The sequence below is a fragment of the Rhamphochromis sp. 'chilingali' genome, assembly GCF_963969265.1.
Source record: "Rhamphochromis sp. 'chilingali' genome assembly, chromosome: 14".
Taxonomy (NCBI): Eukaryota; Metazoa; Chordata; class Actinopteri; order Cichliformes; family Cichlidae; genus Rhamphochromis; species Rhamphochromis sp. 'chilingali'.
In genome coordinates, this window is record NC_137941.1 from 17,836,818 (window position 1) to 17,850,269 (window position 13,452).

Genomic DNA, 13,452 nt, shown 5'->3' on the forward strand with positions numbered 1-13,452 from the left:
TCAAACTTAAATGTATATAATACGTGAATAATGTTATAATAAGTAAATAATGAGGGAAAAATTGCTTTTACTTCTTCTGCTTTATTACAGCATGAAGGTAAATACCAGCATTTTACACAAAATGCATGAAAAAACTGCACTTACCTAAATTTGCATTTAATAGCTCCTGCTACTAAACTTGATATTTAGTTATAAATGGTAATGTTTAATTAGCTTTCCTTATAGTAGCTACACTATTAAAATACTGCTTAATGTATGCATTTGAATATCCGTAACAATATTTGAATACTAATCTAATAAGGATAGCTTATTCTATACGCTTTCCTTTCCTGTGTTTGGGGATATTTTGTTGATAATAATTTCTATTTTTCTCCATAATCCACTTATAATTTAAATTCTCTAAGTTCTTTAAATTCATGTTTTCTCACTGTTTTTCTCCAGACAGTGGTTTCTTTCAGTGTGCTGCGACAGAGGTATGTGACGAAATTTCCAGAGAAAGGAAATTTTACACTATAAAACTGTTGGTCATTTGCAACACATCAATGTCAACAAACAAACAAACAAAGGCGTCATGCTGGTCTTATACTGGTATGAAACTCTTTCACTTGCAGTATGGCTCATGGGACTGGGGTGCTAAACCTGGCATGTGTCTCTCCACTATAAATGCAGTGTTTTATATTCCAATGATCTGTCTTACCTACTTAATAGGGGAAAAAAACTATCTACCTACTACCTTAGCTACCTGAAAATGTTATAACTTACTTACATGGAAGCTGTAAGGGAAAATTTATATTATACAAAACAAGTAGTAATACAGAAGCATGAGAAGTTTATGATTAGGTACCACAGTTATTTGACATCTGAACTAATTACACTCCAAAGTATGATTTCACCAACAGTGCATTAACTGAAAAACAAAAATAAACAGACATAAAAAAAACATTACATTGCAAACTTTATCATTTAGTTAGTAATAATTTTGTTGATCATTTTCTGATATTTGAACATTTTATGTTCACATGTGTGAGCTTGCCGGCATTTCACTGTAATTATTTAAACAAGCAGCAGATGATGTTTTGTTCAAATATTGAACATATTAGTAAAGGCAATAGTAAATTATACTCTTCCTAAAATAATATAAGATTTTCTGTCTCAATCACCAGTGCAATGGCAAGAATACTTCCACTGATAACACAGGTTTTTGCTGCGTGATATTGGTGCTTTTTGACTTGAAGACTGAATAAGAAACACATGGAAAGGATGAATGATTATGAATAATGATTATTTAATCATTTTTTCTCACAGCTTACACACGTATAAAAAAAAAAAAGGAATTATATCCCATGACATATAATTGTTCTTACCTTATTCTCTTTTTAATTACTATTGTTTATATGAATGCCTCTGCCATAACAATATAAAATATTTCACAGACACACACAACACACACACTTTCCCCTGTACACTTTCTCTTATTCACTAATAATGCATTTTTTTAATGATCTGCTTTTATCTTAAAGTGTTCACATATTGGATTGTTTGTAACTGTCATCGTAGCTTTCAGCTGAGTCTCTCCTGACCATCTTGATCTCTGCCTTCTCACGCTTGTCTTTATCATCTTCATCTTCATCAACCTTTTTACTAAACTGGTCCTCAATTTCTGAAGGGTCAATATAAGTGTAGAAATACGCCATAGTGGAAAAGATGATGCACACTAAAACTAAGAGAGACGCAAAAAGGACGTACTCTGCCCACTGTAAAAGAAGAGGGGAGAGACAGGGGGACAAATACAATGTTAGCATTTTTGCACATGCATGGCTTCTGCATGTTTGATATGTATTTGATATGCTGCATTTTTTTCTTACTTTGTTGGGAAGTTTTGCAATCTCAGCCACAATCAGGACTATGAAGTTACCAATAGCAACTGTAAACAACCAGCCGGCTTGCAGCACCGCTTTCATGTTACTAGGTGCCTAAAGTCACAAAAAAGGGACCCAAAATGACAAAAGTCATGGAGAAAGAAACTATTTCATAGACTAATTGACTTGTCATTTAAATGTACCTGTGAGTAAGAGAACTCCAGACCAGTAACTGAAAACATCACTTCACCAGCAGTTATGAAGAAGTACTGTGGGATCTGCAGGGCCATGTGAACTGAGTTGGGTTCTATGTCCTCTACCACAGTAATAGAGTCCTGACACTAGAATAAATAGATGGAAATGTTTAATTTTTACACGTGAGAATCCCCAAGATAAAGCACAATAACACCAATATTTCCATTATTTGTCTGTTTGTTCATTTGGTGCTCTTTTCTCTTTTCTTTTCTTTCTTCTTTGGATGATCAAAATTCATGATATTAAAATCATTTGGAAGACTTACATCTGGTCCAAAGACAAAAGTGCTGGGTATGAAGAAAGTGTATGAACCTCCAAATCCAAAGTCCTTAATGTATTCGCATGACTGTGACCCACTCAACAAGGAGAATTTGGTCCTGATCATTAGAAAAGAAAATATTGCTAAGAAACTGTAGTACTGTTTGCATAAATTATTGCTGTGTTAGTTAGTTAAAGTAGAAACATAATTCTTACTCTCCATTCTTTATTGTGGAATAAGTGGAGTAATAAAATGGCTCAATTAGTCCCAAGTCCACTGCAGAAGTGGTCACGTTCACAGGCATGTTCATTCCATTTACAAATCTGAAATATTTACATAGTGAGCAACAGCATTAATAAAGTTACATCAGTGTATGCAGTTCCTATCATTTTCAATGATTTATTTAGCACATAAAGATTATGATTGTAACTAATATGATTTTCTGACTTGATAAAAGGTTAAAACAATTTTAATTTCACTTACCGGATTTCATTGTTACCTTGTCCTGGCTTGGAAGTCAAGTCCTGAGTCTGTGAAAATATAACATTGCATACTTAATAATTTAACAATTAAAAGTCCTCTTGTGTGTCTTTGAATTCATTATCGCTCACCAGAAGCCATTCATTACTAATAACTGAGGGAATAAGAAGAGTTTGTCTGGATTTCCTCTTCAAGAAGATGGCTTGTGTCATCCCAGGGCTGCCAACTGAAACAATGATTTGCTCTGTTTCAAATGTGAAGTATTTGTCACTGGCCTGGAAAACCGAGAAAGTGTTTAAGAAGGTCAAACAGTGGTAATATTTTGTACATAAACATATTTTCATGTCATTTTCAATTCGTTAATAGACCGTATAGTGTTATGAATAAGACGACATACCTGAGCTGCATTAAGAGTCAGCGACTCGTTGCCCGGCAGATTGACTGTGACTGCACTGCTGCCCATGTTAAGTAATTTCAACTGACTCTGGGAGGCAGATGGAAACACTGGCAATGTTTTCTGAAAAACAAGGAATAAGTGTTTGTTTTTCCAAAACTCAAAGAGTCAATAAAATGAAGTGAGTTAAAGTTTTGCTTATTTTACAACACATATCTTTTTCTACTCACATCAATTTCAACTTGGACCAAAGCAGCACAGACAAAAGCCATAGCAGCCAGAAACATCCCCACTGTCATTCTTTTTAGTGGTCTGTTGGATTAACATGAAGTTTTGTTACTAATTTGTGATTTTATATATTTAAAAAAAAACGTTTATTTATGTGAAAAGAATAGTTTTCTTTTAAAGTCATCTAATATCTGAAAATTCAACATTAACATGAAAATTTGGGGTTTTATTTAGATTGTGTAGAAATAGAAACAGGTGTGCAAGCTCTTCCTTTCCCTGTCTTCCGTTTTTGTTGAAAAGCAACATGATTCATACAGCTCCTTAGGCTCAATATTAATGAAATTGCTGCTAACAGCGAGCTAGCTTAACACAGTCATTTTCAACATAGGAGTTTGAATCACATCTCAAAACAGCCTAAAAAGCATTTTAGCATTAGACCACTGTTAATAGACCAAAAGATTTTCTGGACAGAACACCTGACATTTCAGAAAGGTCAGTTATTATTCAGTGAGTCATGAATAAAACTACGGACATTTTTGTATTTGTAACATCTATAAAATCACAGGCTGTGTAGAAGTTATGGGGTAGCAGCGCTATGCTAACGTGGACCGACCACCTGCTAGCTTCCAGACGTGGAATTAACTGTAATTTCATCATCGACCATTTGATGAAAAATATTAAATGGAGCTGATCTATAATGATGAACTTTGATAGCAGATCAAAACCGTAACAGTAAAGGTCTTTTAATAACCCTTTGAAGTTAATGTTATGGTGTTATGAAACATGTAAACCACAGATACTGAACGTAGTTCATTGTATTTCTCACTTACGTAAAGTTAAAGCCACATTTCTTAATCAGGGGGTAGATTATGCTGTCCATGATAGGTACCAGACTCAGGATCAAGATGGGGTTGAAAATCTTTTAAAAAATATTACTGCAACGTTAGTATCCTCTTAAATAACATGTATTATGTCATTTTAAGTCAATACGATGAAGCTGCTTTAACTTACCTGCATTTGATCGGGCTGTATAACAAGTTTCCCCTGCAGACATAAGGACAATATTATAACATGAACACACTGTATTGGTCAATTATTATGATTACTTTTCGCTGCAATTTTTTATTTTATTTTTTATTTTTTGTTACCAAACTTACAAAGTATCCATTCATTGTGGTAGCTTGCAGCGTCCATCTGGATCCCTTTAAATTAGACCACAATTTTAATTTCCTCTTAGCAGCAAGTGATTTAAATGAAGTCCATATAAATTAAAAACAAAATTTACTGTACCTTTTGGTCAAATAGGGTCCAGAACATTGGCAGTGGGATGTATAAAAAGAGGACTTTCAGCACCATTTTGATTTGAGCAATCAGGAGTTTCTACAAAACAGGCAGACTGAATGTAAACACAACAACATTATTCTTATAAGACATTAGAGAAATATATAAAATGAAACTTACATCATATTTTTCCTCTGCCCAGTCCATCCAGTGCTGTCTCCTGGGGTACTGATTGCTCCTGTGCCTGTAGCGGTTATTAATGGCAAACTGAGAGAAGAGCAAAGAGTGATACTGTTTTTAGAAACATTGATTTTTAGAGTTGTTACAATAGCATTTATGGCTGATCACATGAATGCAGAAAAGGCTTATATAAACGACTTACCCCAATACATTTACACACATCCAGCATTATGTTTCCCTCGGGTTCAGCTTTGTAGTACATACCACTCCCGACAATAAACACCACTGTTAAGGGAACATCACGGGCAAATCATTCGTTTCAGAATACAGTTTATTTACCCACCCTTTACTTTTTGCTTCATGTTTTGAATTAGTGCCCTAATAATTTAGACATACCGAGTGCAACCACCATTAATGCTGCGGGGACACCGAAAGCCAGGGAATAACATTTCTGCTGACTGTAGATGCCGCACTCCTGACCTGCAGATAGAGGCAAACAACTTTCATTCAACTACAACTTCAACTAAAAACAAGCACTTTTTCCTGCATGATTATTAGAATGTAATTGTTGTCATTCCTGCATGTTCATGGCACTTTAACTTGATATTTTACTTTAAATGCCTACCTCTCAGGATTGGAGTGATAATGGTGGACAGGAGACTCCCACCATTGATACAGAGGTAGAATACAGAGAAGAAAGTTCTCCTTTGCTTATCCTGCGTAGAAAGACAAGTCAGTAATGTGTTTTGCAAACAGTACAAATACTAAAGTGATAATTATCTATGTAAACCGCTGCCTTGTTGGTGTATGTCTTTGAAAAGGTGGTCGAGTTGTATTAAACTCATAATATAAATGGGTTACAGCATAAGCTTAGTATAGCTATATAAGTGGTAATTCTAGGCTTTTAAATATTAAATAACAACTATTAGTTAAACGCATGGTTCTCTAAAGGTTACATGGGTACAAGATTGAGGAAAATGAACAATTTGGTAACTATAGTAACTTAACCACCAATTTAAGATTGCACTCCTCTAACAACATCAAACACCTGTTTAGCCAAGAATATAGATCTCTACATTACTCACACTACACTTGGCTGTGTTATACTGGTGGTTCAATCCGGTGTGTCCCAGTTATAAAGCTTGAATACATTCACTTCCTAATTACTATCATTTCTAGCTTTTATATCACATCATGTATCATAAAATAGTTCACGTTTAATTTTAGATTTATTCCATATTTTGATGAACAGCACATTATACAGATGTGACATGCTTTTGTCTTTCCCTCAGATTTTTTTCTTATTTTTAAACTGTAATGTTCACAACCCAGAGACAAAGGTTTCTTGGACTTTACAGACAGATTTCCTAGACCCCTTCTTCAGGAGCCACACATGTAGTACTGCTACCCATCGTTAACCACCATCACCTCAAATTTGACATAATACTCATAATTCCCATCAGCCACATCTTTAATTTGTGTTTGGCTTGAATGTAGAAATGTTAGCATGCTAACAGGTGAAATAAGAAACATAGTAATAGGTATACCTGTTCGTCAGTTTTAGAATTGTCATCGTGAGAAAGTGAGTGATGACTTTGCAATTTATCTGAGCTCATTTTTATTATCACAGAATTTGATAATGGAGAGTTGCATAGAAACCAGGGGGAACAAGGGGATATATTACATGCAATAAAATACTTGAACTATGGATGCTGAAATTACACGTTCAACCACATGCCAGAGGTTAAACATTAGAAGAAGACTCAGCCAAAGAAAGTATTTTGAGAAAGTTAACAGTCTAACCTGGTGCTCACTAAATTGGTCTCCACCAAAAGCAGCCACACAGGGTTTAATGCCACCAGTGCCCAGAGCAATGAGGAAGAGACCCACCATGGACAACGCACTGAATGTGAGGAAGAAGAAATGAATGAGCGCGGTGCATTGTAGAAATATATGATGGAAACTGTGACTCAGTAATTTAAAACTTCAGAAGAAAAGATACCCACACATGAAAGGTCATGTTGTCTGGTGTCCCATCTCTGTTTGAGTCGGTAATGTCATGAACTGCACTGACAGCCATCGCAACCTGTCCAATTGTATAGACAATGGACAAGTAGACGATAGTCCTGAGTGAGGAAGATTGAAAAAGAGCAGTGAGAAAGTACACGTGTACGTTCCTTAAGTAAAGGCTCCACTCGTCTTTACAAATGAACATTCAGAATTAAATTATGAGCATTTTATTCATTAGAAGACTAATACAAATTTTGTACTATTATGTGTAAAAGTATTCAGTTAAATGCCCTTTGTCTGTCGTATTATTACACAGTTATCAGTATCTGCGAATATGTTTCTAATCAGTTCAGTAGAATTGAAGTTACCTTGGTGCAAAAAGAGGATGATCGGGTAAGCGCTGTAGCTATACTTATTTAGATTCTGCCACAATAATAAGGCTACAAGAAATAATAGGATGATAAATGTCTTCATGCATTAAAGAGGAACATGATCTTGTGACTCACTTGAACTTTCCTAGCCAGGAGTCAGCCACAATGGCCCCAAGGATAGGGGTCAAGTAGCAGAGAGCCACAAAAGTGTGGTAGATGGATGTGGCCAAGTCTTCATCCCACTGCAAGAAGTACTTAAAGTACAACACCAACACAGCTGTGGACAGGCAGGGAAAAGAGGCCTTCTTATTTAATTATTAAATGTACATTATTTATGGCATAGGTTTTGATGTTGCCTTAAATTATGCTAATAAGGACCGTTGTAGTTCACGCAATAGTGTCATCCTCCAAAACAATCAAATAAAGGGTTGGTTTAAGCACAAAAATCAGAGGGTTAAGTAGGCTACTTAGTAATTCAAGTGTCCGTGTTCACTGTCATGGCTACATTATTCATGGTTCCTGGATGAAATGTTCTCACCTCGCATTCCATAGTAGGAGAACCTTTCGCAGAACTCATTCACAACAATGAAGAAGATACTGAGTGGGTAGCCACACACATCTTTGCTCTGGTGGGTGGTGAAAAAGTAAAAGGATGAACACCACACCAAAATAAAAGCGTACAAAACTAAAACTAAAACAAAAAAAATACTTGGACCTGCATAAAGCTGAATCGACGGTGTTGAGGAGTACCCAGAGAGTTTGTGGAATCAGTATAATTATTCTAGCCAACTGTTTGCAACTGGTTAACAGTAGTTACTGCTAGGCACTACTAGGTAGCTTAATTTGAATATCTTAGCACAATTTACTAATAGATTTGAATGTATTGCTGCAAAATAAATAAGAAGAAATTTGCTGATAAAATCAATATAGTAGAATAAAAAACACAATGATTGCTGATAAACACTGAAATGCTTAAAGTACAAGACAAACTTGTCAAAATGTAGTGCTTAATTACATAAATATAGAAGAAGAATGAATAGCAAAGTACAGCATATGCAACGTAGAAGCATAAATAACTTTAGTGCTGAACTGAGGTTTTTACAGAGGTACTAACATTTAGTTAATAAAAATATATCTTTATAGCTTTATTGGTATTTATTGCAGCAATAATACAGAGTTGGTGTATAAAGTGCTGACGTCTCCTTTGTTCTTATGTAGCTGTATAAAAAACCCAAAACTGTACTTTACCTTTCCTTTACCTTTCCCTCGTTTCTTGGGATCTTCTTTGTCTATGCAAAAATGAATGTAATTCTTATTATGATTAAAAAGCAGAAATAAAAGACTAATATGCAGGCCTACCAACTTCCTCAGTGTTATATAAAAAAAGCATTTATCTGTCAATGATTCATTGTGTGCAGTAAACAAGAGAGCGATAGATATGTAGATAGATAATTTATTGGTCCCACAAAGAATATTGTTGTGTTACAGTAGCAGGATAAAGAATAAAAAATAGTACAGTCTATTAAAAAAAACAGTGCAGTTAACAAAAAAGGTGTTACTGGCACCTGGTAAATATAGGTACACAACGGTGATAGAAAAAAACAAACAAAGAAAAGAAAAACTGTAAAAAATAAGACTGAAACTGTGTAAGACAGTAGTGCAAATTGCATTAATAAATAAATCTGAGATCCTAATATGTTTGGGATCTTTGTCCTGACAGGTGCATTCACCTGTTAAACTCCAGAACTCTTCATTCTGTAAGTTTTTAAGTTAAGAACATGGAACTTGTTTTCTTTCTGTTAACTTCTCCCTCTTTGCACATTTTCATGTTGTGCAGCAGAATATTTGTGTTCTGTGAATTAAAATGAAAGAGTACATAATAATGCATTTCTTTTAGTCTTACCTGCCATGATGTGAAGCTATCACCTGCTTTCTGCTATAGCATAAAATCCCTTTAAGCTTCCTGCAGGGAGCAGATCATTTATCTTTCTCTGTTCACTAGTGGGAGTGGGAATGTTTCCTGTGATATTGCTTTTTATTAACCCTTGATCAGCTTTTCACACTGCCGACTGTATTATTTTTATGATGGGTGGGAACATGAGATATGGGAGCTAGGGAGTCAGCAATGATCTCTGAGAATAATAAGGTTTATTTCCCACTTATTTCACAAGTGAGCCAAGTGCGAGAATACCACAAAATGAAGTAAAACAAATAAGGACCTATGGATGCAAATGCAGAGAAATGAGTGTATTTTATTTAAAAGCATTAGGGAACGTCTTTGTTTACAGCAGAACAGTGACTTGTGTTAAATAAAGTTAAAAAAAAAAACAAAACATTTCTGCCCAAATAAAAGACAATTTCTGGAACATAAAATGATAAAATTTTCATATTACTTGCACAGTAGGCGTCCTTTCCCAACACCTCATCACTTTGGCAAGAAGGTGAACGTAATCTTTACAGTGTATGAGCCGCACACAGCATGATACTTTGCAAATATTGCACACACTCCTTGTTTTATATACACATTAATACACAACTTTGAATATACCTTTTTGTATGCAATGGCTTTAAATACTTTAAAACTCTCCCATTCTAAGACATCAAAGTGATTTAAGGTTGAATGCTAATGTTACATCGTAGCAGGCCCTTATTCCAAAATTGCATTTTTCTAGAAATATACCTTCATGTACAGGGAGAGGAGCACTGATGTATGCAGCATATACCATTAATCAAGACATCAATACAGTCGCTTATAAAAGTGAAATATTGTCCATAAAAAACATTGTGAAACATTATCAAAATAAACAAAAATGGACTGTTGGGAGAGTGTAGGCGTAATGTAGTGACATGCATATTAAAAAAAATCCCAACAGGAATGTTTTTAAAGAAAACACTGCTCAGTCTTTTCAGGTAGAAACACGTAAAGACAAGACAGGTTATGTCTTATCAAGCATCACGTCATCATAAAGGAGGAACAAAGTCCGTGTCCTGTCATCTCTGCTGCAAAGAGTCTCATCTTTGTCTTCCCCCCACCTCCATCACACAGCCACCATGCTCCCTTATCCATGTTAAACAGGTCCAGTGCCTTGCTCATATTGGTCTTCGGTGGCCAGACAGAAAATAGAAAAATGAGACTTGTCTGTTTTTCCCATCAGTTTCTCTCTAGGCTGAGAAGCAGGATTAAGTTCTGGAGTGATAATATGGCATCACTGGCATGCCTGCGTTGGCAGGCTTAGGCAGCTCTGAGTTTCACCCAGGCTGACATCAAACCACAGAGGATGAGCTGGGAATGCCCTGGATGGTGGCACTGGTTGGTGTGCCACTGATGGCATTAAAGATGTGAAGCGAGTCTGGGAGAACGCTTTTCATGCCATCCTCCACTGGAATGATCTGGAAAGAAAAGAGTGTGTAGGGAAGAACAGACAGTCTTAGCAAACAGTTACTGCAAGTGAATCTTAATTTTAACATTGCTCTAGTTAGCTTTCTTGCTAAAAGTTGATGAGGACACTGATACTACTCTCATGTATATATGCAAAAATATGACGCTACAGATGGAACACAGCTAGCTTAGCTAGGCAAACAGACTCGAAAAAAGAGGAAACAGCAACTTCTGTCTAAATAGTAACAAAAACTGTCAGTTAGCACTTCTAATTAACTAATTAACATGTCAGGCTATTAGTTGGCTTTGAACAGAGCCAGGCAAACAGTTTTTCCTCCCTTTTGAGGTTTTGTCTCGGGTTAAGCTAACTAGCTTGCTGTAGCTGTATATTAACCAAGCATATAAAGACATATAAAGCTAATTTAAAGCAAAGGTATTAATCAGGAAGCTTAACACATACATGAAACCAAAAACAGCTAGGTAAAAACAATCAATCCACAAAACACGCACACACAAAAAAATCTGAAAGCAGAAGAAAAATTTGTGCATGTATGTATGTATGTACATAAACAAATAATGTAAATTGATGTTACATAGCACACACATTCTGAATCTGATCCACAAACATACTGTTAATTCACACTCAAATACATGTAATGTACACACATATATGTACATGCATATACACGGTACATACTGTGTATGCGTGCAAGACAATAACTCGGCAAGCCAAAACAGGAAAAAAAAAAGCCAATATGTGATTGTTGGTGTAGCCAGACGCTGGAACAAGTATATTTAGAACAGGAATGTTTTATGTTTTGATTTTGGAAATTGCTGCAATAGAGTTGAAATACTTGAATGTTAATGGCTTCAGTCTTTGCAAAGGGCACTTTTTGCAATTTCCTGGTGAGCTGACTAAAATAATATTTTATGTGTGGCTAATTTCAGATTTATTGCAGGGATGTAAAGATAAGTCAGTGGCCTGATGAGATAACTGTGTCTCAATCTAGCTAGTGTTTTTAAGGTCCTCTAGCTTTACCAGCTTAAAAAATTCTAATGATATTATTAAGAAACATTTGGCTAATTAGAATTGAGAACAAGGACTTATTAATGTTTGAGTCTGTTTTATAGTCTAAAATGTAATGTGTACACCAATTCCACCTCAAGCCACTTTGTACCATCAATCCTTAAGTTGCACAGACATCTGACGGAACCAACAATTAACGGTCTTTATTGCACACGTATTTGTCTTTCATTACCATCATATCTGCTCATGTCAGCACAAAGAGAGAACAGAGAGTGATGTTATCAATGAGCCCATTATCACTTAATCAATCATATAATAAATGACACACTGTCTACCTGCCAAAACCCTAATTCAGAGTCAGATTACAGGTATAGCATTAGCAACGCTCAATGTAATTACACTATTACTTGGGCTGAGCAACAGCTAATGTACTTACTTGTTCGTGCATGATGATGGACAGCTCTCTGGCTAGTTCTCTGTAGTTGGCCTTCATCTCATCGTGGTACTCCTGCTGGTCTTCTTTGATCAGTCGTTCATTAATGCCCAAACCGTGGCCACACGCATCCACAAAATGCCTGATCGCAAAAACAGTGTTAAAATGTGCTAAAGGGAGATCTGAACAATCTTTGCACAGAAACACACACAGTCATGTTTTCATATCTTTGTGAGGACATCTAATTGACATAATGCTTTGCCCTAGCTGCTTACCCTAACCCCAACCATCAAAAATGAAGTCTAACCTTAACCCTAAACCTAACCATAACCTAATTGTAACCCTGACACTAAAACCACATTGAGCCTCAGAAATGCCTTCAAACTTCTGGGGACGGGAACTGTGTCCCCATAAGGGCTGTTGGTCCCCACAAAGATATGCAAACGTGGTACTCACACCCTCACGTAAGTCAGCGACAGCTCACCTGAAGACCTCTTTCAACTGTTTGACCTTGTTATCAGGATATTTCTTGGCACATGTATCATCGAGAAAAGCTCTGGCATACGCAAGAGGTCCTGCATTTACCTGAGGGCGGATGTGATAGATTTTTTTTTTTTTGTGAGTATTGTATGTCAGGTTTGTATTGTGTTGCTTTTACGTTTCACAGAACTTAAAAGCAGGCACCTGGACGCTGATGCTGCCCTGCAGTTTGAGCTGCAGACGGATCATGTCCACCTCGCTGGAGGAGCACAGCTGTTTGATCTCAGCCACCTTCTTGCTCATCTCGTCGATGGCAACCTCGATGGGGCTCAGATCAGTATGGTGTTGATACATCACCGCGATCCGTTTCTTTACATACGGAAAGCAATGAGTGGCTGGAGGAGAGAAAACACAATGAGGTTAGTGGTGAATAGCGAATACCGGTAGACAGATTTTCTTAGTTTTGCAGCTCAGGATCTGTACAGCCTGTGAAAGCCGCCACATAATAAAGATAAGAAGACGTGCTTGAACTTTTGCACTATAAATGAATAAAACCAGATTAGGATTACGAAATGTCCATGAAAAAAAAACAGCTGACATGTTCAAAATCTAATCAAGATCTTCATTCATCCACAGTGACTAAAATAAATGGAAAAAATTACGTGTGTAATGAACAGTTCAAGGCAGACTTGCTCTGTTGTGCTGCCCAAAAAAACCACAACCCACTCCCCCCAAAATAGGAGGAGGCAGCCAATAATTAGAGAGAGAAAAAAGTATCTAACATTTAGGATATAAAGAGATTAAGTAGACTTTAAT

At 36.2% G+C, this 13,452-nt stretch overlaps 2 protein-coding genes across 4 annotated transcripts in view; both read right to left on the reverse strand.

The window, feature by feature from the left end:
- Nucleotides 1-1,395: 1,395 nt before the first annotated feature.
- Nucleotides 1,396-9,227, reverse strand: slc15a1a (solute carrier family 15 member 1a; the record flags this gene model as incomplete). The annotated part of the gene is made up of 23 exons (XM_080902931.1): nucleotides 1,396-1,754; nucleotides 1,866-1,973; nucleotides 2,063-2,200; nucleotides 2,380-2,491; nucleotides 2,589-2,696; nucleotides 2,857-2,903; nucleotides 2,985-3,128; nucleotides 3,251-3,370; nucleotides 3,478-3,559; nucleotides 4,306-4,394; nucleotides 4,487-4,519; nucleotides 4,633-4,677; nucleotides 4,766-4,855; nucleotides 4,937-5,023; nucleotides 5,139-5,221; nucleotides 5,333-5,416; nucleotides 5,562-5,652; nucleotides 6,740-6,839; nucleotides 6,943-7,062; nucleotides 7,453-7,594; nucleotides 7,856-7,943; nucleotides 8,566-8,606; nucleotides 9,221-9,227. 23 exons carry the CDS (start codon nucleotides 9,225-9,227, stop codon nucleotides 1,524-1,526), a joined length of 2,190 nt encoding a protein of 729 aa, XP_080759057.1. The 3' UTR covers nucleotides 1,396-1,523.
- A 322-nt stretch (nucleotides 9,228-9,549) lies between these two features.
- LOC308410527 (dedicator of cytokinesis protein 9) overlaps nucleotides 9,550-13,452 on the reverse strand; it is a 75,654-nt gene continuing 71,751 nt past the window's right edge. For all 3 annotated transcript variants that reach the window (XM_080903912.1, XM_080903913.1, XM_080903914.1), the window contains 4 exons: nucleotides 12,841-13,031; nucleotides 12,641-12,741; nucleotides 12,160-12,298; nucleotides 9,550-10,707 (listed from right to left, as the gene is read on the reverse strand). In XM_080903912.1, coding sequence (XP_080760038.1) covers nucleotides 10,582-10,707; nucleotides 12,160-12,298; nucleotides 12,641-12,741; nucleotides 12,841-13,031 — 557 coding nt within the window. In that variant the 3' untranslated portion in view covers nucleotides 9,550-10,581. The remainder of the gene's footprint in view (nucleotides 10,708-12,159; nucleotides 12,299-12,640; nucleotides 12,742-12,840; nucleotides 13,032-13,452) is intronic.